The sequence below is a fragment of the Neolamprologus brichardi genome, chromosome 17 (genome assembly GCF_056152115.1).
Source record: "Neolamprologus brichardi isolate AB-2024 chromosome 17, ASM5615211v1, whole genome shotgun sequence".
NCBI classification, from domain to species: domain Eukaryota; kingdom Metazoa; phylum Chordata; class Actinopteri; order Cichliformes; family Cichlidae; genus Neolamprologus; species Neolamprologus brichardi.
Window position 1 is genome coordinate 2874903 of NC_142120.1, and position 27598 is coordinate 2902500.

General features: G+C 40.9%; 1 protein-coding gene across 1 annotated transcript in view; it reads left to right on the forward strand.

The window, feature by feature from the left end:
- The window catches only part of sgip1a (SH3GL interacting endocytic adaptor 1a), an 80147-nt gene that overhangs the window by 2539 nt on the left and 50010 nt on the right, over positions 1–27598 (forward strand). Inside the window, exons 2-3 of the mRNA XM_087831156.1 lie at positions 9292–9376; positions 14512–14556. Coding sequence (XP_087687282.1) covers positions 9325–9376; positions 14512–14556 — 97 coding nt within the window. The 5' untranslated portion in view covers positions 9292–9324. The remainder of the gene's footprint in view (positions 1–9291; positions 9377–14511; positions 14557–27598) is intronic.

Consider the following 27598-nt stretch of genomic DNA (forward strand, 5'->3'; position numbering starts at 1 on the left):
AACTTTCTGATCCCCGTTTCCTGTGTTGTTCTTAAATGCACAAATATTATTAGGCAGTGGAATCTGGGCTCTGACCACAAAGGCAATACTGTGTCCATGTTTCACAATATAGGGGATGGACACGCAGCATTACAAACTGATAATCTTTATTTGTTCTGTCAGAATCTAGTTTTCCAGGGGTTACTTGTCATATGTAAAATTCAGTAAATGTATTGATTTGATTTTTTTAATTAAAGGAATCATTAAAAAAAAGGCGTGTGCAGATAAATTGGTAGCACCTGCATAAGACGACGACCTTTGAGTGACGTTGAACTAGTAATTAAATCTGTTTTTGTCTATTATTCCCTCTGAAACATTGCTGAGGATACATTAAAATATATCCTCAGCTTGACGCTTGCATGATTAAATGCAGAGAGTGGTGGTGGTGTTACTGCTGGAGGAGGAGTAAGTCATTCATGCTGTCTTAGCCATAGGGGGAAGCCTTATGTTCTACTGTAGAGTAGCAAAGTATTTCCTCTCTTTCACTCAGTTTGGCTGTCGGTATGTTTTCTGTATGGCTTTCCCACCATCCCTTCAGTTGCATTATTATTTATCTGTACATTTGTTTCTGGCTGGAGTTATTTAAGGGGTTTTCAGGATGGGATGAGGGAGCCAGTCAGTCAGTGTTTATGAGCAGTGATCCCTCATCCTGCTCGATTGTTTTTCTTTAGCCTGGTGAGTTGAAATGTTCTGTGTTGCAGAGTTTTGGACTTTCCTGTCCAGCTGAAAGTTGTTAGAAAAAAACCTGAAGGAAAAGGGGAGACTGTCTCGGGATTGCATATGTATTTTGGGACCTAAGCTGATACCAGAGTTTATTTATTGTCATTGATATGTATGCGTGGTTTAAGTACAGACTTATTTTTCCTGTGTGAAACTGAAGGTGATATATATATATATATATATATATATATATATATATATATATATATATATATATATATATATATATATATATATATATTTATTAGTGGTGTATATATGGTAGCACCACTGATGCTGCTCAGTTAACCATTAGATGATCCTTAAAATCATGACTCTTTTTACTGAAGGACAAAAAATGCCACCTTCCCAACAAATGCGGTAAAAATATTATGTAGTAATTTTTTCAACTTTAAAATACTCAATGTTTTAAAACTACTTCAGCCTGAAAAATAATTTCAAATATTAAGTATAATTTTTGCGATTTCACCCTTTAAAGCCTGGTATGTTTACATAATTCCACTGTTTTCTATTGAAAAAGCAAAAACAATTTCCATAAAATACATTTCAAGGAATATTTGATTGTTGTTTTTATTAGGCCCTTAGATGAGTCAATGATTGGCAGCAACATGTGTTTTTATTTATTTTTTTGTAATGTCAGATTAAAAGAAAACCTGACACCCGTGATCCTAAGGAAAAAAATGGCAGCTTCACTATGATGTAATATTTTTTCCTACTTTAAATGACTCAGTCTTTTCAAACTACTTCAGAGTAAAATGCAACTATTAAATATATTTAATCATATTTTAACCATATAAAGGCCCGTATGTTTACGTAGCTCTACATGGAGCAAATGGACAGACTGCTGTCTTTGCAATCAAGGTTCCCATATGGTGCTGCCAGCTCGTCTCTTTCTGTCTGTGCAAAAGTCACACTGCCCTTAAGTTTGATGATGAGAGGGGCTCGCAGCAGCACCCTGCAGATTTGAACGGATTCATTTTTTTTTTGACTCTAAGATATGGAGTCAGTCCGACCTGTCACTGCTTCAACCATCTCCTCTCCACTCTCACCTTCAGATGGGTCAGTTGAACTTCAGCTGGTCTGTTTCTACCTCTGATGCCTCCTCCATGTCAGCCTCGGACTCCTCAGAGGAGGATGAGGTGCCGTCTTCACACTTACAGTGCACGATCGTTTCCAGAGCCTCCTTTGTGCTGTAAAGTCTTGCACTACTGCTCAGACTTCTAACCGTGGCTGCAGTCCAGCTGCTCAAACTACTTAAACGAGAACTAATATAAAGTCCAATTTTGTTTTGGTTCTTGATGTTGAGATATTTTTCAAGCTCTGAAAGGTTACTCAGCATTTACTGTTATTAAATGAGCTTGAAACGCAGAGTGTGGCCTTCGAAGAGAAAAGGCTTGAAGGAGGTGTTTTGGTCCCCACAGAGATATGAATACACGCTCAAACACTCACCATTATCTAACATCAATAATGGCACACTTATCATTTCCTTTGCAGAAAACAGAAAAAGTGTGACATTTTTCTGCTTTTTGGTCATTTTTTGCCTGAAATGTGGCAGTTTTTTGTAGCTTAGCCATTTTTAGATATTTTAGCTGAGACAACATTTTTAAAACATATATATTTTTAAATCTTCTAGTAAATATGAGCTATTCATTCAGCACAGTCAAAATAGGATGAAAATTAAAAAAGGAATGGCACAAAATGTCCCCAGGATCCTCCGAGAGATTAAAGGTAGAGGATTTACTGGAAGTGAGGAGTTTGGGTGAGCTGTGTGTGCGTGGGTGAGCTGTGGCTTTCTGTGAGGAAGAAGAGTGTGCTTTATTTTTTGACACACAGGAGCTTCTGTGAAACAAGTTGGCGATAAGTAACACAGAGCTATGTATGCGCCTTTGTATGCCAGTGTAACGGCAGACGCAAGTATGTGATGTATATTTATATATAGATAAGTAGACTCGCCTCCCTTGTGGTGTGTCACTTTCAGTCGTGGAGAGGAGTCGAGATCTTGGAGCAACTTTTGCTGCGCTTGAACACAGGATGACACATTGCAGGCTGGCACAGCGCTGCTGTCAAATGTCACAGAAGGAATCTTGTAAAAATGCTGTTAGACAGCAAGCGTCTGCATCCATCGTCTTCAAAGGCAACGTGATACCAAACGTTAAGATCACCAAGAGTGTCCCGGGCCTTTGCCCCGTCGAGCAGGCGCAGCTGTACGAGACTGCTCTCGGCGTTCGTGGTTCAACGTTTTCAGCTTGCTGCTGTGGCGAATTCTGTAGCCATGGCAACCAAAGGGAGGCAAAGACTACAGGAGCTGATATTATTATGTCTGAGCTTCTTTATGCCTCCTCAGGAGCGCAGAATAGACGGATCAATAAAAAGAAAGCGTCTGTCAGCAACATCAGGACGTTCAGAACCAACCGGCAGCGTCAGGACACAAAGCTGAGGCAGCAGCTCTGGTGCAGCATGTATACCACAAGCTGCTTCAATCCACTGTCAGCGTACATTTATTAAAATCTATAGTGGGAATTGGTATAACAGCCAGTTCAGCGTGAACTGGGAATAGCCAAGCTCAATAATAACTGCTGTCCCATAGTTGTATTTACAGATAAAGTAAACAGTAAATTATTTTTCCTCAGCAGAGTAGAAGGAGCTAGGAAATGCTAGTGTTGGCTAGAGTACTAGCTTTGACAGTCTCGGTCGTTGTGTCCTTGGGCAAGACACTTCACCCGTTGTCTACTGGTGGTGGTCAGAGGGCCCGGTGGCGCCAGTGTCCGGCAGCCTCGCCTCTGTCAGTGCGCCCCAAGGTGGCTGTGGCTACAATGTAGCTGCCATCACCAGTGTGTGAATGTGTGTGTGGATGACTGGATGTGTAAAGTGCTTTGGGGTCCTTAGTAGGGATGGGTATCGTTTAGGTTTTATCCGATACCAGTACTTTTGAAACGGTGCCGGTGCTTAAACGGTGCTCAAACCGGTGCTTAAAGAATGGAGAACACAAAATTGGTCCAAAAACCTCTCATGTTCAGCTGTTTTTTTGTAAAAAGATAATAATATTAGCCTTTTCTGCAGCTATGGGGCATATATGGTATCACTCTTGACTGGAAGCAGTGCTGAAACAATGGAAAAAACACAAACTTTGTCCCAAAACCTCTCATGTTTAACTGTTTTCCACTTTTCCTTTGGTCATTTTAGCCTTTTTGGCCAGGGTGAAGGGAGTGTCTGCCATCTAACAAGAAGACAGCCACATGTAGCTATGATGATGTTTGCTAGTTCCCCTTACATGCATATGCTAGTAAAGCGCTATATACAGGCCATTTACCATTTAATATTAATTTATTTTGCCCGAAACGCCAGAATCTCAGGTTAAACCTCACAAAATGTCAACAACCACCAAACAGCTAAAACAGTAAATGAGAGCAGGAACACGGATTCCGCACAAAGACGTAAACACAAAGCGCCGACCCGCCGACGCATCAGAATCAGTGAGATGTCGCCTTTCTCACAGGACGGCACGGACACGGTCTGGGCTGAAAGCCGACAGCTCGCTGATTTTAAAGCATCGGCGGGTCGGCGCTTTGTGTTTATGTCCTTTTTATGCTGATTCTGAAGCTGCAGGTTTTCTCTCTGTCCATACAACCAGCAGCAAACGAAGATCCAAACTACGCTTCACATAAACATCGACTTTTGCTGTTTCGCTTCTACCAGGATAACACATGATCACACTTCATGCACAGCTCTCTCTCTCGCTCTACTTTACTGTCTAAAAATCGTTTACTGTCGAAATCGAATCGATTCTAGAAATCAGTGACGATACCCAGCCCTACATCAGACTTTTTGACGTGGAGTTGTTTGGCAGGTGTTATCGTTGGTTTTTGACCAGTTGTCATGTGTTTGGAAGCTTTTATAGCCGGTACAGTAGTTATCACCAACTCTCCTTTGTTGCTCTTCTCTGTATTTATTTCCGGCCCTCCTTTCGGTCCATGACAGTAGATGAAATGGTTATTAATGACTGCAACATACAGTAAGCTCTCCCTCTGTGCTTAAATGAGTGCACATACATTTTGTAAATACTGTCTTAAGTTTCCGGAGTGAGTCTTGGATTAGTGACATACCCTAGTATTGTTCATCTAATGAAACTGGGCAGGCAGACTCCACCTTACAAGTATTTAGTTGATGACTCATACGGTGATATCGATCACCTTTTTTTCCAGGGACTAGAGAACTGAAGTGACTGTGGAGACCTGGTTTGTGCGTTGTTTCTGAGAGCAGGAATGTTACTTTGATTACTGGGTTTGTGAGTTTGTGACTTTGTCGTTGTCCTAAGTCAGAAACTAAGTTAATTCTTCTCCCTCTGAAGCGTTGTAAGATCCAGAAGTTCTTTTTTTTAACTACTATTTTAAGATGCTTCATAAATTATAGCTCCAGTTAAATGTGTCATTGGGAGGCCCATCCTGGTTCCTATCAGCACATCACAGATTCTACACACACACACAGGAAAAACACACAAAACCTATATTAGACGCATCCTTGTGGGTGTCCCACCAAAATAGAGCGAGACAGTAAGCAAGCGTAGGCAAATTCTGTCTTTTTCCCCAACTGTAAGTATGTATTAAACTATGGATTTTATTTGTGAGTTTTTAGCTCAAAGTCTCCTTTATGAAGGATGCAGATCTGTTACGTAGAGTCAAATAAATGTAATGCAAGTTAAAAATGTAGTCTGTTTAAATTATCCAAAGAGTCGGACGGTATAGAAGTCGCATCTGTGCTATTTCTGCCGTTGTGTGAAATAGTCCTTTGAAACTCCCTTCAGTGAGTTCATCTGGCTCCATTCTGTCATCTCAGCCTGGCTGTCCAAGCAAAGTACGGTACTCTTGGGAGTGGCCTAATTTAAACCGCTCCACTGTTTATAGATACAAGATGATCGTATAGCAAGTTTGCTCTGTGTTTATTTAGGTCTGGGGCCTCTGTGAAGATGATCATTGGTGTGAATAAGAAGGACACACCAGTGTTGACATCCTGGAGACCATTAGGTAGACGGCAGAGCAGACCAGTTCAGGATCAGAGGCGTGAGCTCATCTCTTCCATCCCCTGTTCTCAGGCTGAAGAGAGAACTGGGTTTTAATGGGGGCCTCTAGCAGGGGGTTGACTCGGGAAGGGGTTTCGGGTTAGCAGGAACGCAGTGAGAAGACAACAGCGTCGAGTTTCAGGCTAAACTATGAAGTGAATTTGAAATTTGGCTTGGTCAGTCTAACAATCCACCAGATATTTATTCCACTGACCTGACACCAAAAATGATGTAGCATACAGAAGAGAAATACTGGAATACATGTGTTTTATTCTAACTTGGCTTTAGATAATAGCCTCAGTGGCATCAGACTAAACAAGACAGATTCACCCATGAGCTGTTAGTCAGCGTCCTCAGTGTAATCAAGTAATCAGGAAGTGTCTGCTAATCACACAGACAATCTTTCATCATCTAATGTGTGACTGCAACCCTGGGCAGGGACGCAAGTGGGGTAATGACAAAACACAGCATGTCTGGCTGCTGGTACTAACAGACCGAGAGCATTGTGAGTGGCTGAATGGCACGTAGGCACACAACACGGCACACTGTCCTCGCCACACCTCATCGCCCTTCCCGCCTCTCCCTGTCACCGAGCGGAATGTTGTTTTGATTCGGCTGCGCTCACTGCCGGCTGTTTGTTTACATTTAATGAGCGCAGGCTAATCACCGTCCCTCATCAGAGCACTTTGGAGCGGAGGGTGGAGGTTTGCAGGGATGTTTCTTCAGCAGTGTGCGGGAAATGGCACGAGGCCTCGGGCCGCGAAACGTGACTGTTGCAACATGAGCAAAGGGGATTCCCACTATAGATGTTTTTAACCGAGAGCCATCATATCTGTGATACTCCCGCTCTGTGTTGACATACCTCAGGTGCAGCAAATGCTGTTCCAGGTAGGTCAAAGGTGACGATGGAATCCATAGGCAATGGCATGAGATTCTCCATGAACAGCTGTTATTTTTACAAGAGTCTGGTGCGATGTTTGGAATTCAGCCTACACTTAAAAATATATATAAGATGATTTAAAAAAAAAGTTTCCCCAGTATGGCCATGTGCATGCTTTTTCATGGAAATAGTGTATACTACTGGATTATACTAATGTCCCACATTCCAGTGCAGTAGTGATGCATTTTAGAGAATGTAGCTGTGTAAACCTCAAATATCTGCTCAGTTTATCAAGACACCACATATTTTCAAAAGCGCTCCGACGTTTTCGGAGACGTCTGTTACCCACTAGCTCGATAGCTAGCCGGGGGCTAGGCTCGCTAGAGCCGTGAGAACACCGGACTCCCGGCAGATCGTTTTCCAACCCACCGCCGTCTTTCACTACTCAGGTTAAACATGATATATAAGTCACTTAGATAACTTAAAATGTTATTGTTTGGCTTTTTGTAGTATTTTATTTGTTCCTGAGTAAATCGGTTTGTCTGAGATTAAAGTTATAGTTTTTACACAGCTGAATAAACGTCAAGCAGACAGCTGATTATCAGAAGTGTGAGATGCTCGAGAATTTACTCCGGTGTCCTGTTATATTTTAGATAGCAAGGAGTTTATTAAACTTCACCGAAACAATCTGCAAATTTCATTAAAATTTAATAAACTATCATCTTGTCTTTATTGTTAGTTAGCACATACCTTAAACACTTAAAGCTGTAAGCTAATGATAGTTATATAAGAGCAGATGCTGCTGGTGCAATAAGCTGTACGTTTTACGTCCAATGGACGATGATCTGATTAGTCGACTAACCGCAAAAATAATCGGTGACTAGTCGACTATCAAAATAATCGTTTGTGGCAGCCCTAATGTAAAGTATCAAAAATGCAGTCAATATATCCATTACTGACTGTCTAATCAACAGAATGGTCTGCCAGCTGATGCAGAGAAAAGAACAACATGTGCAGGATTGATATTTTTGTTTACTGTGGACGATAGAACTAGAACATATTTGATGTATGATAAGCAGTTCAGCCTCACCGTCCTCTCCCAGCGGTTTCTTGCTTGACTAAAAGAACAGCAGTTTTCTACTAAATCTAGCCTCTATGCTTTATCCGTGTAGTAGCAGCGATGACCCATTTGCATTTTTCTTGTGGGTTTTTGCTGGTGGCGTGGACAGTTTTGGACCTGCAGGCAGATGCAGAGACATTTTTGAATAATACCCAGATTTAGAGCAATACTGCACCCAGCAGGTGAAAGGCATGAGCAAAGGTGGCGAGAAAGTAGGTCAGAGGGAGGGAAGCGGTAGGTGTTTGTTAGTGGGTAGGGGTAGATGCACATACAGAGCAGAGACGGTGCAGAGGGTGGTGAGAAGGATAGATGGGGTGAAGAGGGTTGAGGAAGAAGTATTTTCTCTATCTTCTGCAGCTTGCTGCCATCTGGGACGTAAACCAAATGTGCCAGAGCTTTCTTGCTCATAGTCTATATTTGAGTAGTCAGCACTGTTTATCCAAACTCTTATCAGACCTCTCTGCTCTAGTTTACAAGGCTCAGGACTTTGCAGCAGTGTGTCATTTTAATCATAACATTTAAAATGAAATTGTTGATGTTCGTGTGATCAGCTGTTGTTACTGGAACTATTACTGTAGGTGTGAGCCTGCATGTGATCACGTCTGCATCCCTTTTGTCGATCTATTGTTTCATAATTGTGTCTTACTTTGTTACCTTGTTACTGCTCATGTTTTATGACTAAACACACACCACGCAGGTGCAAGTCTATGTGGAGCAGAGGGGTCAGAGAGGTATTTTATGGAGAATAAAGTACTGTGTTTAAGTGACCAGTAGGTGGCACCACTAGCACGTGCATTTTTGGAGTTTGAAGCAAGTTCAACCTGTCAGTTCACCTGAGATTGCCACATGCCAATTTGGATCCACTTAAACTGGAAGAGAGAGAAAATGTAGCTAATCAAGCTTGGGGGGCATGTTTTAGAATGATGGACAAATTTACTCTGCACATCTTTTATATCTATATATGTTTGTACTTTCTAGTTTAACTTGAAACTGTAGCTTATTAGTTTTGGTTAGTCTGTGTTTGTCAAAGTGTTCAGTATCTCAAATCTAAAGAGGCTAATTTAGACATTTTTGAAATGCTGAATCTTTCCCCTGTTGGAAATCACAATAATAAATTGCAGATGAAACAGTTGCATGATTAAGATGCGTATGCTGTCTTCTGCACTGCAGAACTTAGGCAGAATTCGATGAAACCATTCCCATAGGACACGTTGACCTTCAGTGCTTGACAAATCTGTACTCACAGGCTGAGGCTACCGTGCCCCATTACTATTCTCCACAGGTTGCGTGCATTGCTTCGCGAGTACACTTGCAGTTGTCAGCATCAGTGTACATTTGTGTTCTCCAAAGACCTTCGTTTATTAGTTATACGGTAGCCTTTGGTAAATATTCATCCTCATCTCCTTCTTCTCTTTCCGGTGAACCGTCGTTGTCCATGTTCGTTGTCTTCCTTCTCATCCCTCTGCCTGGCTGGAGTGAGAGCAGCGGGGTCCATGGAGAGAGCTGCTGATGGCTGAGGAGCTGTGCACCGGCTGGTTTCGTATCATTGCAGGTACAGTAGGTAAAACACCTTTATTTTTGCAGCAGCACATCACCTCAGCAGTTTGAGCATGGATCGACAACTTACCCTTAGAGTAAGGCATGAAGGTCACCCACCACTTTCTGCATTTTTAGAATCTCAAGCGGTTTACTCACCGGTCCTGCAGTGAAGTGGACTTTATACTGCATTAGCTAATGCATGCTTGTATTGATGCATGACAACATGTGAATGCTTTTGTTTATGTATCCACTGTGGCGACATGTTCACTGTGCTGTGTGGTGTGCCCTTTTTAAAAGTGTGTGTGTGAGAAAATGAGACGGGAAAGCTAGAAAATAGAGCAGCATAAGTTCCTTCCTATCCAGACACATGGAACTCATTCTCTCATTCTCTTCTACTTCCTGTATGTCCATACATCATCTACCTTTTGGTTACATTTGAAACCAAATGTAATAGAGATCAGATATTACAGAATTAAAGACAGTCTCCTTAGATTACCTGCTGATAATCTGCCTTTACTGTAACATAGTCTACTGGTTTGTTAATTTAACAATACAATTAAAAAGTTAAATAACCTTATGTGATGTGTACATCATGTGCACAAAGGCAATAGCATTGGTTGTGTTTGCACTGATTTGAGGCTAGGTATAGAACAGGGCTAGGCAACTCCAGGCCTCGAGGGCCGGTGTCCTGCAGGGTTTAGATGTGTCCTTGATCCAACACAGCTGAGTTAAATGGCCAAATGACCTCCTCAACGTGTCGTAAAGTTCTCCAGAGGTCCAGTAATGAACTATTTGATTCAGATGTGTTGACTCAGGATGAGATCTAAAACCTGCAGGACACCGGCCCTCGAGACCTGGAGTTGGACACCCTGGTATAGAAGAACTGTAGGAGACCGATGCAGTACCATGAAAAAGTGTTTTAATATTAGACCAATATAATCTGAGTAAATAAAGGAAAAAAAATGTACTTTTTAAATTGTAATTTCATTTATTAAGGGGGGGAAAAGCTCCCCAAACCTACCTGGCCCTATGTTCAGTTTCACTAGCCAGACCTGATCACTAAAATCTCCAACAGTGCATTGACTCATCCAAGAGGTCACAAAAGAACCCAGAATAACATCTGAAGGACTGCAGGACTCACTTGCTTCAGTTGAGGTAGTTCAGGTGTAGTTGAGGTGTTCACGATTCAACAATAAGAAAAAGACTGGGCAAAAATGGCATCATCATTAACTGCTGTGGCAGCACTAATCAACTGCATAATCATCATACATGCCTTTCTGTAATATTAGAAATAAGAAATATTGCTCGTGGAAACAAATGAACTATATGTTAATGGTACTACACTACAGTGAGTTAATGGGGCCATATTTCTGATTCAGAAGCATCGAAGTTCCAGCACAAACTGTTAAATATCTGTCATGATGCTCTGTAGGCACTAGATGACAGTGTAGGAGAAGATGTTTGTCCTGAGGCAAACATAACGAGCATGGCTGATACTAGAAGAACAATGGGGAAGGAAATTAGCAAGGGATGGTGTAAGTGATAAGAAAGATGAATGGATAAAGGCAGGGAGGAGAAAAAATTACAAAGGTCATAGAGATTACTTAGCAAAGCTTTAGAGCTAGTGGGACCGGGGGTAAGATGAGGGTGTCGACCCTCTACTTGGGGGCATCAGTGGTGGTTGGAAGAGCCGGCCCTGTAGCAAGAAAAGGATGAAAGGAGGGAGAAGGCAGGTGACATAATGAATAACATAGAAGCAACTTGACAGACAATAATGCAGTGAAAATAAGAAAGAAGCGTGAAATTATAAATGCGAGAGGAAGATTTGGAGAGAGTAGTTTTATATCACAGCAGTGTAAGAATGACCTCAGGAAGAATAGCTGCTGAAGCGCTTCAGCTAATGTTGATTCTAATGAACTGAAGTTGCCCAGCTGGCTCTGCTCAAACAAGAATAACGACACGTATTTTGTCTCTTGGATTATTCTATAGTTCTATACATGCACATGTACGTATGCCTTTTATTGTCACTACACATCAACAATGAGATAAAGAGCATCTCCTACTCAGTGCAGACCTGTGGGGAAAGGAGGGAGGGTACACAGTTCTGCAGCACTATATACATATGAACACTATATAATAGAGGTGGGAATCATCATACATCCCACGATACGATATTATTGCAATTTTTAAAAATATTTTGCGATATTCAGATTCTGTACATAAAGGTAAACTTTATCAATATTCATTTTATCTAATATCAAAGTCTCACACTCAGTCTTTCTCTCATTTCAGTTTTATTGTTGACAAACTGAACGGTTTGTATTACAGTCTAGTCCAACTTAACTGAACGCAACCATCTGGTACAATTATAGCTAGGGATGCACCGATACCGATACTGGTATCGGGGCCGATACTGTAAAATGTGTGTGTACTCATACTCGTAAAAGTTAACCGATACCAACTTATTTCATTAATCAGAGGGTGGCTTGTCATTTCTGTTGTAGTTTTTTAGATTGGCCACTAGGGGGCCAATTATTATTTTATTATTTATTTTATAATTTTTTATATTTTATTATTTATTTAATAATAATAATTTTGTTTGTTTGTTTACAATATGGACACTCTGCAATAATTTAAAAGTTCATTTTATTCGCAAACCTAATTTGTATTTATTTTATTCCAAACAGAAGTGTTTATTTATTATTCTGAAAGCTCGAGACAGTGCCAATAGTTCAGTGATATTTTGTTAAATTACAATGTGGAGACTCTGCAATAATTTAACAGAAGTGCTTATTTTTCACTTGAAATTTTTTTGTGGTCATTTTTATTAAGATTTTATTTTTTATGGGCAGGGAATATAATAAAACCTGTCTTCCAATTAATTGTATTTGTGTGTGTGTGTGTGTGTGTGGTAGAAGTATCGTTTTTTGTACTCAGTATCGGCAAGTACTCAGGTCCAAGTATCGGTATCATATCGGTTTGAAAAAATTGGTATCGTTGCATCCCTAGTTATAGCTATTCTGAACTATGCAGTTTATGAAAACTATGCAGCCCCTTCAGCAACTGAAGAATTTGAAAGTAAACGAAAACAAAATAAAATTTTACATTAAATAAAAAAGTTTTAAACTTAATTCAAATAAAACATGTCTTAAATGAAAAATAAGTAAACTGTCATGTTTATTGCTGCCAATTCTTGCTCAGAAAAAGGATCAACATGCTCTGAAGTCAGAGCACAAAAACCTTTTTGTAACAAAGTATCGATTTCTGCTGTCCCTGTATCCATACATTATTAGCAAACAAAATATCACCATACTACAAAGTATCAATTTTTTCCCCCACCTCTACTATATAAATATATAAAATGAACAAATATGCAAATAAATAGTGTTACGTGTGGTTATTGAATGAAGTATTGCACAGTGGTGATGGTAGATGTGTAGTCTGTGTAAAGAGGGAAGTCCTTGGATTTGGGGGGGGTCGGACTTTTTTGGGAAGAAACCATTCTTGAGTCTGTCAGTCTTTGGGCTGATGCACCTATAGCGCCTCCCTGAGGAAGCAGGTTGAACAGGTCAAAATCAGTAGGCCTATATATGTGTATAGCATGTACCATTAATATGGGTTTGGTTTCTTACCATATGAGCCATGTTTTATTAATAAGTGTGTGAACGGGGCGTGTAGTGTAAAATGCTTTGAGTGCTCAAGTGAGGTAAAAAAGCACTATAATAGAACCAGTCCTGTTACATTTACTGATACAAAACTACTGTTACTACCTCTTCAGCTGCTCCTGACTCTGCCAGCAGTAGAAATGAAACATGAGTAAACACGTCTTTTCCAGACTTAAAGACCAACGGGTACAAATTTACCCAGCGTCTGCATTTGTGGCTCATTGTTATTCTTTTCTTCCTTTTTCGCCCAGTAAAATCTCACTTTGCTGTTTGATTTGTCACATTTGCCCCCACCCCCCGTTCACTCTCCACCCTCTCATAGAAAATTAATCAGCGCACACACACACACAAACACCAGCACACACCCCTCTCCGGAGGCTGGTCTGTCATCGGCTCTTCCTGTTTGTTGGCCGCAGCTGTAGCCTGCGTTGCCGTGACGTCGCACCGGTCGATTCTCATCCCAGTGTGGTGGGAAAGCACAGAGGCAGAAAAAGGCAGCCAAATGAGACAGACTAGCAGAGAGACGGTAAGGTGGGAGGGAACGGGGAGAGGAGCAGAGCGAAACTGCACCGATATCCCAAAGAGGGCGGGACACGGAGGCAGTTACTAGAGAATTAGGCGCTGTGCAGGACGGTGCAGGGCAAGGGTTTTGCGCAGTAGTGACTTAATATAGAGCATGTTTTTTATTTTTGTATCAACATGGGTTGTCACTTTACTCATACCCTCATTATTCTCTGTGTGACCAAAAAATAGATTCACGCCTGGGTACCTCGGCACACTGCACTGACATAAGGTAGGGTGAAGGGTAGCTGTGTAAGCATGTGTGTGTGTGGTTAGTCTGTTTGTGTGGCTTCTATATTTAAACCTCACATATCTGTTTGCTTCCTCGGATGCTCTATTTGGACATGTAAACATGTAAATGCGCACAGTTAGAGAGGTTACTAATGTAGCCTCTCTTTGGGGACAGTGTCAGGAGATTCAAGCTGTAAGCCATGTGACTGCACAAAGAGCTGCAGGGATTGGCTAAGGTCATCTGTGACCTCAGCATACTGCCTCAGCCACCCCCCTCCCCCTCCCTCCTCCAAACACACACACACACAACCCTCCCTCTAAATCTCTCCACCTCCTTCTCCCTTCCCTGCCTCTTTAATTTTTTTCCTCCAGTTTGCTTTTTGCCTACCTCTCAGCATCCTCGGCTGTGAAGGTTTGAGCCGCAGCAGCAATAGCAGCAGCAGCATCCATGGCTCCAGCTCTGATCGACACCTAAGCTGTCCCCCACCCCTCCTCTCTCTCTCTCGCTCTATCTATCTCTCTGTCTCTCTCCCTCCTGAGCTAGTTGACAGGCGACGTCTGGGGGTGTTGGAGGTTCACAGTTAGCCAGGGCGTTAGCCACAAGCACACAGCTGTTCTGCTGCCATCAGTTCGACTGTGTTTCAGTAGCCAGGAGCTTCTTCTCTTCCCCCTCCCCTCACGACACCACCTTTCATTTCAGGCTCTTTGGAGATTGAGGAATGCAAATCTGCAACCATGATGGAAGGTAAGATCGTTTTATTCTGTCTTTTTTTATGCCACCCCATTTTTCTTTCGTAATTCAGGATAATCCTTAATGTCCTTGTTCTCGTGTGCTTCATCTCGTAGCAAGTGTATGAGGTATTTGAGGTTGAGATGTCAGTAGCTGTCCTGTTTCGAGCACACGCATTTTGTTGACTTGCTTGTTATTCTTGGGAAAAGGGCACAGCCACTGAATATCTACAACAGAGGCACAATGGCGAAGCTAATTGAAGCGTGTGTACCTTTGTGTGTGTGTGTGTGTGCGCACGCATATGTCTGAGAACCCCCCAGCCCCCCCTTTTTCCCGCTTCCCATCGTAAAGGATTATTTGGATTTATTGTGCAGGAGGGCTTATGTACCCAGCTGGCTCACTTGTATAAATTTTCTTTGTATGGTGCGCTCTGAAACGGACGCACACGCTCACTGCACTGTATGACTTTGCCGTGCGTTCACACTACACGGCCGTTTAACCCAGCACTTGTACGTTTGCACGGGCAAGCGCACGCGTACATTCGAGCCTGCCGATGGCTGGACCGAGCCGTCTCTGTGGGATTAAGCATAGTGATGAAAAAGAGAATTCATCATTGTTTTAATGTCATGTCCCTTTAATTGGTGACATCATTAGGGGCAGGCCGGTGATGTGGGAATGAATCTCTGTAGCTCTGCAGCTGGCACGCGAAACCTTCTGTTTCATATGTCTTTTATTTCCTGGATTTGGTTTGGAAATACAGTATATAATATATTCAGTGACCAGTTGTGTGTTCTATAAACAAGATTTGAATGCAAAAGATTTGAAGTGTGTACGTTTTAATTGTCTTAAGGTAGACATTTTCAAAAAATTGTGGATAAATGCACGAGGAAAATCGTTGTTTTAATGTCGGATGACCTTACGACAAGATGGAATTACCTCAGTGGCTGATGAGGACAGATCTTAGCATGCTGTCTGCTTTTATGTGTTTCTCTATCAGTGTTTAAAAATAAGTGACAGCTATTGAGTCCTTTACGTTTGCTTTGTAGGCAGGTAATCCACACATGTTTACAGTAATTTGGACATTGGGATATGCTGCTCACCATGCCAGTCCCCTGATTTCTGATGGATTTGTAAGCTTGAGAGAAAATTTCAGTGTTTAAAGGTATAGTTCTGAGTAAGTAATGGCTATTTGACCAAATGGCTTATCGCTTGACCTTAACTGTGTATTGTCATGCTACTGTGTCATGAATAGGCTTACTGTCACTTACTGTCTCATGTGTCATTATACAATGAACTGTGTTGTAGGTTATGATTTATATAATGGCCCTATGGCTCCACCCTTTCTGTCAGACGCTGCAATTCTCTTGTAACACTGAGGCCTCTAACAATGATATCTAATAAGCTCATGCTGCTCATGCAGACGCAAATAACTAATGAGAAGTCACGTTTGTTTTTGAAACAAAGAAGGTAACTCTGGGTAACCTTTTCCTTCCTGTAGGCCGCAGCAGTATAATATGATTCCATGTTCAGTGTCGTACTGGGATGCAGAATCACAGTGACAGCACTGGGCAGTTGGACACTAATGGGCTAAACTAGAATATGATGAGCTAATTTTTGTAGTGTATTGTCCTGTCATAGATCACATAACTCTCTTGGGCCAAGTTATTGGGTAACCAAAAACTACAGACCGTCTATAAACCACTTACCTTCCATCAGCATGGCTAGCACAGGCTTACCATGGACTAGTGAGGGCAGGATTACAGTCAGGTGTTAAAATTGGATGCTAATCCTTGTTAGCTCTGCTTTTTAAGGCCTGCATGATTGGCCGTGAGTAACATACAGGGTAGAAGATGAGTAGTTACTTAAATGTAACCTAGAGCGAGAGGTACAGGCGTTTGCTAACGTGTTGCTAATAGCAGCTAAAGTTAGCTCCTCGTAGCTGTTCTGAGAGATGGCTACTGTCTCAATCTAAAACACACATACATTGGTCTCATTAAACTGCTTACTTTTGTTTCAGTTGCTAAGATAGGTAGTCACGCTGCACCTTTTAGAGAATGTTGTGTGTTTCCTTAGCTTGGTGGTCTGTTCGTTGTTGGATGTTGCAGAATCAGGCCAGTTCTGAAGTGTTGTTTTGTCATCATCAGCTGCAGCAGCCATTATTCAGCTTGGCTGGAAAAGCTCAAACATAGACCAAACCGTTTCTCACTAGTGTTGTTTAAGAGACATCACAAGATGCATGTTTGTCAGTTTTATTAATAAGATCCTCTGTTCGATCGTGGGAAGAGATCCTTCTGCAAACTTGGAGAGTTATCTGCTGTGGTGACCCATAAGGGAGCAGCTGAAAGTAGCTTTAGTTCTGCATGTACCGTACATTACCCGGGTCAGTCTTAACTTTCAGTTTTTAACAGTCGTTTGCAGTAAATGTCATTTGCTTTGCTGCTGTATATCATGTTTTTGGATTAAGTTTCTGTTACAATAGTTTTTATGTTCTACTTTGCTTCTGTGGACGTTTCGTTTTATCCAGTTTTAAACTTTGCTGTTTTATGCTTGTAGTGTTACTGTCCAATAAAAAAAAACTACTTTGATAAGTGGCCCTATTTTCATATTTATGACACCACATTTCATAGCTGATCCACCAGGTGTTTATTTTAAGAACAAGGACAATAATCTTGACTGATACAGGAACATTCAGTGTCACCATATTTGGATTTATATGGTTTTCACAGGACATTAAAGGTACATCCACACAGGAAGCAGTTTGTGGTGATTAGTGATGTGAACTGTTCCCGAGTAAATTGGAATTATAGTAAAGAAGGACACTATGTGTATATATATAGAGAGAGCAAAAGGTACGTCTGTATGTTAGTATTGGTAGGTTTTTTGTTAATTTCAAATGGCTGCAATAATTCCTGGCTTCATAAAGGTTGTAATCTTCAGTTTTTCTTGATTATAGGTTTTGAATCGACTCTATGATTACATTCAAAGATGTCTTGAGCTACTTAACTGGCTTGCGAGGTCATCAGTGTTGCTCTCCTGTGGTTTCAAATATCATCTCTTCAGCAGGAAAACATGTGAAGTAATTTAGTGCATTTAGTCTTCTTACTGTGATCATTTGCATTTGTGCTGCTCGTCTTCTCACCCATCACAAATTAATTATTCGACAAACATGTTTTTAAAAGTTTCCCCCATTGGACAACCTTGCAAGATAGAAGCTAACCATGCTACTTAGTTGAACCAGCTACAGTTTATTGAAATCATGTGTATCCGGTCTTTAAGTGATGACGTGTGAACCTGCTTCCGGGCCCAAACTACTCTGCATTTATTAAGGCTGTTGTGTTTTAAATGCTTTGTATTTCTATTTAATCTGAAGGAGCCCCTAAAACAGTCAGTGATCACTGTTGGTCTCTGTTTTTATTACTCTATTCATTTTAAAGCTGAGGTTTTAAACTGTTACAATGTAACTACAGCCCAGCCCATGCAGCAATATATTAATGACTAACCTCGTATTGTGGATGGATTATCTCAGTTGTTCTCCTGACTGAAGTTTGGTCCGTTTACAGCATCCTGCCATGCGATTACATTTGTCACTAACCATCAGGAACCCTCATGTTAACTTTTATCGAGTGGAAAAGGTTAGTGTTCATCCTCCAGCTTCACTGTTTGTTTATGTCATGCTAACAGGAAGTGACAGCAGAGCTGTATATTTTAGAAATCTCTCAGTCAGAACATGCTATATCATGTTTAGGTGGAAACTAGCGAGCTAACTTCCTGCTAACTTCTAACTCTGAATTTAATAAATTCTGTTTTCATGGATGCCTGGATGTTAAACTTCATTGTTACACCTGATAAAGCAGCAACGCTGATGATTTTATTAAAGATGAAAGACTTTAGACAGTTTGCAGCATCTCTGAGAGTTATAGTGTTCGACTTTGGGACCTGAATCGGAGTTTGGACCCGGAAAACGGCTAATGACATCAGACTTAAAGACCGGATTATGCTTAGTGTTTTTAACCTTGCTGCTAACAACAGATCTAAACACTGAGATATACTTCGTATGGCAAGACTTTGAGGTAAATATAGGCCCACTGGATTTCATTTGAAGTATTTTTCATATTTCTTATTTGAATTAGTAATACTCAAATATTACTAATTCAGGTGCTCTCACCAACCGTGAGAGGGCAAACACCCCCCAGGGAAGAAATGGGAGAGAGAGAAAAGGACATGTTCAGTGAGAGCAGTGGGTTGTGAGGAATATGTAGTGGTTGATAAAGATCATCAGGCGGGAGAGCTGGAGATGAGGCAGATAACTTTATAAGCAATTAATAAAGGAAGTTCAGATTTGGATTATCTTGATGGTTCTATGTATATACGTACACTTAACTTCTGTAGCCTTGGAGACGAGCTACAAATCAGACATGTATGTGCATCCGTGTCCGTGTTTGGTGCTCTGTGCATTACATTAGGGATCAGCTCCTATCTGTTGTTCTCTATCTGATCAGTTGCATCTTATGTTAAAAACCAAAGGGCTGATTAGAAGTGTCCGACCTTTCCTCGAGCGGTACTCTGGAGTCAAAACTTCCTTTATAAGGCAAACAGCACCAACATGTTTCCTCATCTACCCTAGAGCCGAAACATTTTGTGTTTCAGGCACTTACAATTAGGGCAGAGGTGAAACAAGAGTAAACTCTGTACAGACTCTTGTGATATTTTCTGATCACGACAATGTTCAGAATGGAAAAACACTTATTTTTAATGACTGCATGGTATTTCCTGTGGCACCACCATACGGGATAAGTTCATGTCGCAGTCCGAGGACTGATAAGGATCGAAGATTAGCAAAATCAGTATGTTTTTGTTATTCTGTCAGAATCTTTACTACACTTAGCTGCAGTAATCATTTACTACACGAAACTTGTACTGAACAATTTAGTCAGTCATAGACAGTAGGAAGCTTTAATCCTGGTTACCAGCGTTTGGAATTAGACTGTCACAGGGAGGCACAGTATTTAGAGCTTGTGTGGCTGAAAGTTGGATAAACCCTTGATTTGAATGCAGGACGGAGAGCTCAAGACATATGGTGGCTTCCACTTCTTTATGGGTCTGTTTGTTATTTAAGGTTAAAATCAGCAAAATTTAAGAAACATTATTATTATTATTTGCTTAATTCATCATTTATTTGCAGTGTCACTTGTGCTTTTGTCATCTGCATTTTGTATTTTTAGGCTTTTGTGACATAAAATATATTTATTTATATTTATATTTAAAATGTTGCCTTTAAAGTTGCATAATAAAGATCGGATTCTGCTATGCAAGCTCAGTTAAACTGATGCTGTTGAATTTTCTCGGCCGAGGTGAAATGGTGAGGAGTTTTGCTCCTGGCTTGGCTGGAACAGTCTGTGATATAAATGTCGTAAATATTTTATCAGTATGTAAAAAAATATTTCATACACTATCATCTTACCGGGAGAAAGTTCAAACTGTAAAAAATGAATATTGCTGATACGAAATAAAGAACACGTCAGTCACTCTCGCCCGTCTCTGTAGTTGCTCTTTTTCTGAGGATTCCCTGCCTGTAGGTACGATCGCTGGGAGGCAACGAGCAGCTCTCAGCCTGTGGTCGGGTTTAGGAGGATGTTTAAGGTTTAAAAAACCTGACAAATTAGAGAAGAGTTCAGTACCTGAGTTTCCTGTTTCTATGGCTGCACAATGCTGCGCATTCATTTGATAGTGGAAAATGCCAGTACTGGTCAGCGCTACTAATGATTGTGTTACTAGGGAAAAAAAAGACAGTATAGATGTACAGTATTCGAGTGTCTGAACTTTGAGGGCATAAGCTCTGCAGTGACTCAAGAGCTAACATTCATCGCATACATGTTACTTTTTGCCAAAGAATGAGTGAATATCAGAATCAGAGAAACTTTATTAATCCCAGAAGGAAATTGAGTTGTCATAGCAACAGATGTACAACAAACATCAAGCACTCATATAAAGTGAGTGTAGAAACAGAGATATGGATAGATAAATATTAAGATAAATAGATCAATATGGAGATACAGGTATAAATATAAAGTGACAGGGTGCACTGAGGTGGGATTAATTCTGTTAATGTCTGACCCAAGTGGATGAATCAAAGAGTCTGATGGCAGCAGAAGGAACGAGCTCCTGTAACGTCGCCTCAGACGGCGAGGTTGAAGGAACCTGTTGCTGAAACTGCTCTTCAGATTGTCCAGTGTGTCATGGAGGAGGGGGGGAGTCAGTGTCCATGGTTGCCAGCAGTCTGTCACTGATCTGGGGTCTCTTATGTCATAATTGCGCAAATTATCAGGTTCTGCAGTGAATATGTGAATAACTGAGTGGTTTGTAACAAGCACGTCTCCAAAAGTATTCCTGTGACTCACATATTTTAATAATTAGAGATAAAACTGCATGTAACTTCAAATGTATTTTTTAATAACTATGTGCTTGTTATTTATATTGTTACAGAACCATGAAGGACATTGTGATAAAACTAGTAGCTGCATGTTTGCTCTAGAAGAGTAGGACTGGGTCCTATTCGAGACCCAAAGGAGTAATCTGGTGTCATTTGCCCAAACCATTAACTCATGTGGAACGATGCACTGGAAACAATGCAGAATTGTATCTTCCTTCTTCTTCTTGCTGCCAACTGACACATAAAGCTGCATGAACAGCTGCATAAAGGTAAACGGGAGAAATTTACTGTCATCCATGTTTGGCAGGAGAGTGAGGCACAAAATCTAGTGTAGCGCTCTTGACAGGTTGTCGATGTAGATTATTGTTCGATCTACTGCGCTATATAAATATAATTGAAGAAGAAGATGCATTTTAGTATTAAATAGCCCACAATGAGACAAAATCAGACAGAAGAGGATGGGTCTGTTGGTAATGTTTCAACATGTTTCTCTAAAGAACGTATGAAAGTATGGAGGTGATCGACTACTTCTGACGTTGGTTTGTACACTGGAGAAGTGACAAGTCTGAGTCACTGGCTTCTCCTAATAATAACAACAGTGTGTGTGCATGTAGCACAGCATTAGATAACGCTGATGTGAAAAACAAATGTTTGCGCATGTGTGGTCGGGTCATCACAATGTTTGTTTGCGTGCGTCTTCCTCAAAGTGTGGCAGACACAGAGGAAAGCTCTTTGTTGAATGTGTCACAGCAGAATGGCTCTATTGTGGTCTGACAAAGGCCCTAATGAACTTTCCCACAACAAAGACTCACAGAGGCAGAAATTCAGGAGGGAAGGAGATGAAGTGACAGCAGTCGAATTCATTCGCTTGTTCTTCTTCACACTTTTCGTAGCACGTATTCATCGTAGACAAGCGCCCGTCCAAATTCTGTCTTGTTTTTGTTTTTTTGTTTGCGCAGACACACCGATCGCGTGCACACACGCATAGATGAGCTAATGTAATGATAACTGAGATTCAGAGCAAGGTAAACAGACGTGTTTGTCGTGGAGCGGCGGCTGGGGGAAGGCGAGGTTCTCATGAGATGTAATGAAGCAGTTTCTTTGACTGACGTGTTAATGACGTGTGTTTGCTAGCTAAAAAGGAAAGGCACTGCGTGTAATTCAGCTGGTAATTTTTCAGTAATATTAATATTTAATGTTTTCCGGCTATAATTACATCTTATGTCCCAGTCGGCAGCGTAGTGGTTCTTTTAAACTGAGATGCTGCGCATTAAAAAACAAGCGTGGAGTATCACAGACTGTTACCGACTGACTAAAGATGCTGGTTTCAGCCTGACAGGACCCACGCAGGGATTAGAGGAACCTGCTGTCAAAGCAGTAGGTGATTTGCTGTCAGAGACGTGTGGTCTAATTTAATCAGGGACTCTAGTTTCATCATAAAAAAACAGCCTGGTCTTGTGATAACGCAACTGGCGTGTTTGTGTTGTGGTTTTGAATTTAGGTGAGAGCCGGTTGAATGTAGCTCAGAGGCCTCGGCTGTGTTGTTACTGAGCGAAGGTTTGAAGGTGAATCAGAGGCTGTGCTCGTTTCAGAAGTGCTTTATCTTTATCGCTGATCAAGAATCATTTAGTTAGCTACAAACGATGAATGCTAACGTTACAAAATAGCTCAAATCAGATGCCTTGCTGGATATTAAATGTGAAATATTTCATGTTAAAACTTTAGTTTAAAAACAGGAGTTGTGATCGGTAGCAGAAGGCTGCTTGTTGTTTCATGTGATTGACATCAATTGCTGTGACGCGCTAAATGAACTGAACTCTACAGACAGGATTTTTGCATCGATCCAGTGGACAACTTACTTAACATTATGACTCAAAGCAACGAGGTTAACGAGCTCAGGGCAGAATAAAACGTTTTCAGTGAGACTGTATTGAACGTGCTCTGCTGTCGAGCCAAATCCAAATGACAACAAGGTCTTTCATGTTTAATCCACAATAAATGAGGGAAAACTCTGTTTGCATTAGCGTATTTCATGCAGAGTAAAATGGATCAGCTCACGGAGCAAATCCAAGTAAGCAATTTGAGAAGACGCATTAACATAGAGATGCACGGACAGAAGCTCTGCAAAAGCAAAAGGAGAATGAAGACGATGCTCTACAGCCATTTCGAGGAGGGAGCAGGCGAGCAAAATGAGCGGTGTAGATAGAAAAGATGAGGGGAGTTAAAAAGATGTGAGAGGTGGAAAAAGGTGCGTTTAGTTGAGTCACTTTGTTTGCCTTTGTGTGACATTTGTGGCATTTCTGGAATTTGACCAGATTATATGATAAAGATGAGCATAAGCACTTCATTTATTTATTTTCTTTAAATCTTCTTCAGCTTCAGACATCCTCATTTCTGTCACGACTGTCTGGCTGTGAACAAATCCACAGGGTTGCAGGAAACCCCTCTAGGAAGTTGGATGTATTTTGCTATATAACATTCATGCGTGTCTCTGTATAATGTATTCATCTCCCAGGTTGACTCTTACTGCGTCGCCCAATCTCCTTTTACTCTGCTTAATTAATAAATCATCATGACATAACGGTGCCGTTAAACGGATGCATTTGCGTATTCTTTGTTCGTGATTACCCACTTACCCTGAGCATCTGCGCCTACTTCAGTTAGTCATTTTCTGGGTTTCCCAGAATACCTTTCACCAGCCCCTAGAAAACCTCCATGTAGCAGTTTAATAAAGGTGGAAGTGTTTTCGTGTGATCTCATAGTTTCAGATCCACCCATGTTATTGATGGCTGCAAAGAAGAACTGAAATATGCTGCTTTTATACTTGTGTTAATTAGAAAAAGTGTTTTTGTTTTCATCCTTGTATCCATGGCGAATCCCCCCCTTTCACCATATCTGTTCTGTCTGGATGCAGCGTTTCACGTGTTCCTACTGTGTGGCTACAAGCCTACGCAGTGTAAACAGATGTCTTTTTCAATCAGCAGAGGCTTGCACTGACACAGTAATGCAGAGACCAGCTACAGGAAGAGATTAGCTTGATGCTGGCTTTGTTGAGAAATGTAGTGATGAGGGAAGGGTTGAAGGGTTTGGCTGTTGGAGAGCAACGGAGGGATTGAGGGCGATGGAAATGTGCAGCAGCGTCTCGTCAGCTGTGCGTGATATGTGCGACTTGTGAGCTGCGTGTGAGTCATTACATATTTGTAGTGCATTTACAGTTTATTGGGCTATAGGCCTGATTCATGTCCAGGCTTATACTAAAGATCTGGGGGGGAATCCTTGATGTCCTCACTCGACCTGTCAAAAAGTTATTTTTAATTCCCATTTATGGACTCTAAACTAAACTAACTCTAAACTCTAAGAACAAACTCCAAGTGTAAGAGGTAGATCAGCGGTCCCCAACCCCCGGGCCTCGGACCGGTACCGGTCCGTGAGTCGTTTGGTACCGGGCCGTGAGAGTTGAGGCTCAGGTGTGAAATGTATAGTTTTCAGGGTTTTTATCGGTTTTCAGCGTTATTTTGTTATCGTTTTTATCGTTTACTCGGTTTTACTTGGTCATTTCACGTGTGTTATGAATAAATTTTCTTTTTTTCGGTACCGGTACTAGTTTTATTTTGTTGTATTTATCCACGACACCTTAAAGGCCGGTCCATGAAAATATTGTCGGGCATAAACCGGTCCGTGGCGCAAAAAAGGTTGGGGACCGCTGAGGTAGATTACCCAAAACACACACAAACATACTGCAGGCAGTGAGATTTTCAGCAAAACAAAAGCAGTTCCTGCAGGTGACTTAAACGTATAAACCTCGTATCTGTACGCAGGCAACATGGGAAAAAGTTGTTACTGCAGCCTGTGAAGCATTAGGACAATACTTTACCGCATGACATTAGGTACAGACTGTCCAAAAAATATTTCGTAGTGCTTGTAGAAAAACTCGGTGCTTCATTTTTTGTCTTCTTTATTCTTTATTTCTAATGTAAATGTGTTTGTTGAGACATTACACTCTGTAAATGTCAGTAACTTGTGAAAAATGTAATTATTCCTTTGACCAAACTGTATTATGATGTAAGTAAGGTGGCACAGAAAGCACACAATTAAAACTAGTGGTTTTGTTTGTTTTGATAGCTGAGGTACAAAAAGTAATGTAACCTGGAATAACATTTTTGAATTATTCATCTATCCCAGTAATCCCACAGTGCACGTGAACTTCAAGCAGAAACAAAGCGACCTTTGCATCCATCGTTGTCTTTTAACTCTCAGAGGAAACACAGCTCTTTGACCTCGCTGACCCCGGCTCTTCTGTTGTTGTTTTTTTAAATTTTTTATTAGCCATCACCTTTCAGTACAAATATGTTGTGGAGTTCAGGAGACGAGCATTTCCTGTCCTCTGCTTTTTCTGTGCAGCACAGGTATGTGCGACTCTCATTTGCCACCTTTTCAAATCATCATTCAAACCCCTTGTTTGTTTTTTTAACTCCATCGTACATCTACTTTTATAGTTTATATTGTAAACAGGATCACTAAAGCTTAGCTGATATATAGAGGATGCACCCTGGACAGCTCACCAGTCCAACACAGACTGAACCAGATACTCTCACTTTCATACCTGCTGATTTAGTTGAGGTAACCTTGGATGGAGCACTTGGAGCAAACCTGAACAAAAAGCTAGCTTGGATGTTTGAACACAAGCATGTGGCTGAGAGGTGGTTGCACCCAATCATAGTTTATGCTATAAATGAAATGGGGGAAGAGAGCGAGTTAAAGCACTTGAATGTATGTAGGCTGTGGTTTGAATGATAACACTGAGTTTATATTAAACATGCTTGGTAAATCTCCACAGACAGTTTTTATTCGTCAGTTGCTGAACAGGATTGTAGCTTTACGGGAAATTTGGATTTGTTTTTACTTAATTATTGTCATCTTATTTAATCTTGAAATGCTCTTAGTCCCACTAACCACACTACTCCAAATAAACCAATGGTTTTATTTTCTACAATTTAAAAAGAAATGTTTATAATTACTACAAAAATGTAATAAATGTGACTTTGTCAGAAACACATAAAGCCATCTCTATTTTCAGAGATGATTGTGATCATTTGCCATACTCTATTCTGTGCTGTGCTCCTGGTATCTGCAAGTCCAGCGATGTTGTGGGTACGGAGCTTGACGGCAGCAGTAGAAAGTATTCTGATTTGAAACTACTTTTTAATTTAGCCATATCAAGCTCATAGGTTTATCAAAGTATAACCAATCTGCTTGTTGACATATCAACCCTGCTTCCTGGTTCAAGCTCTTACTACTTTTAAAACGTGTTGCAATGCTTTGGGTCGTCTTTTATTAATGATAAACAAGCCCCGACAAACAATCGGTGGTCATTGTCAGCCTCGCTGGCTTTTTATTTGGACTATTTAAGTACAGCATGTGTTTAGGCTCATGTTTTAAAACCTCACAGTGTAAGTACAGCCTATGGGCTCACAGTTTGGCAGAAATCTGAGGTCACCATCCTCCATCTTCACTGTGTTAAGAACATTACACATCATTAGTAGATGGAGACAAGCTAGCTAACTTCCTGCTAACCTCCAACTACACTGAACTCTGCATCTTCTTTTTCTCGGAAGCTTGAATAACTTTATTGTAACACCTGGGAGAACAGTCACACAGTTTATTGGAGATAAACTTTTAACTCTGTGATGCCACGGTGCTAGAAAAGCTTATATCTCGAATCAGCCAATCACGTCCCACGTTAGAGATCGATTAAGGTTTACGTTACTTTTACGATTCTGTTGATTCCACTAGAGTCACAGCACAAACACTGTCTTTATTAAGACGGTCAGTAATAATGAAAAATGGCAGGATTACATTTTTCTTATTAGGCTTTTTGTGTCACTGTTGAAGGTTTGGTCAGTTGTCCGAAAATGTGAATGACAACTTCTTTGTTGGGAATTTTATTTTTATTGAAACGTAGTATATTTGATTACAAGGTGGATGTAGAGAAGCTAGCAGATCTCACTGGCAGTAACTTTACACTGTGGTAGCACAAACCATAGACCAATGTTCCTGTTGTTGAACCCATCAGGTCTTCAATTTCTGAGATGCTGGCACCGCACAAAGACTCTGATTTTCTACACTTAGCTGAGAGTTTTAAAACTGAGCATTAGCAGCTAACACAGAGCTCTGCCCTACACTGAGGCATTAGCTCGTTGTCTGTTTGATGGCATGTCATGCTAATCAAACAAGGCAGCAGGAGTCCTTATGTGTTACACAGTAATGTAGAGAAGTAACAGGGAGGAAAATGTGGTCAGGCTAATATAAACTGGGACATCAGTTATTGTTCACTTGTGCAAATGACACACTTTAGTTTGTGTAAGCGAATGTTCCCAAGGTGTGTGTGTGTGAGATAGAGATGATAAATGATGTTGATGAGATGGTCCATCTGCCAGTCATAGCCCAGGAGCTCAGATGGATGACTCATAGCAGATAGGATTTCATTAGCAGACGTCAGGCCAGTCTGCAGAATAGAGGAGTCATTGATTTTCACCGTATCAGCAGAGAGAGGGACAGAAGGGGAGACTTTGGGTTTGGAGGACTGCAGCTGAGAGAAAACTCAGTGAAAGTGAACCACACAAAGCA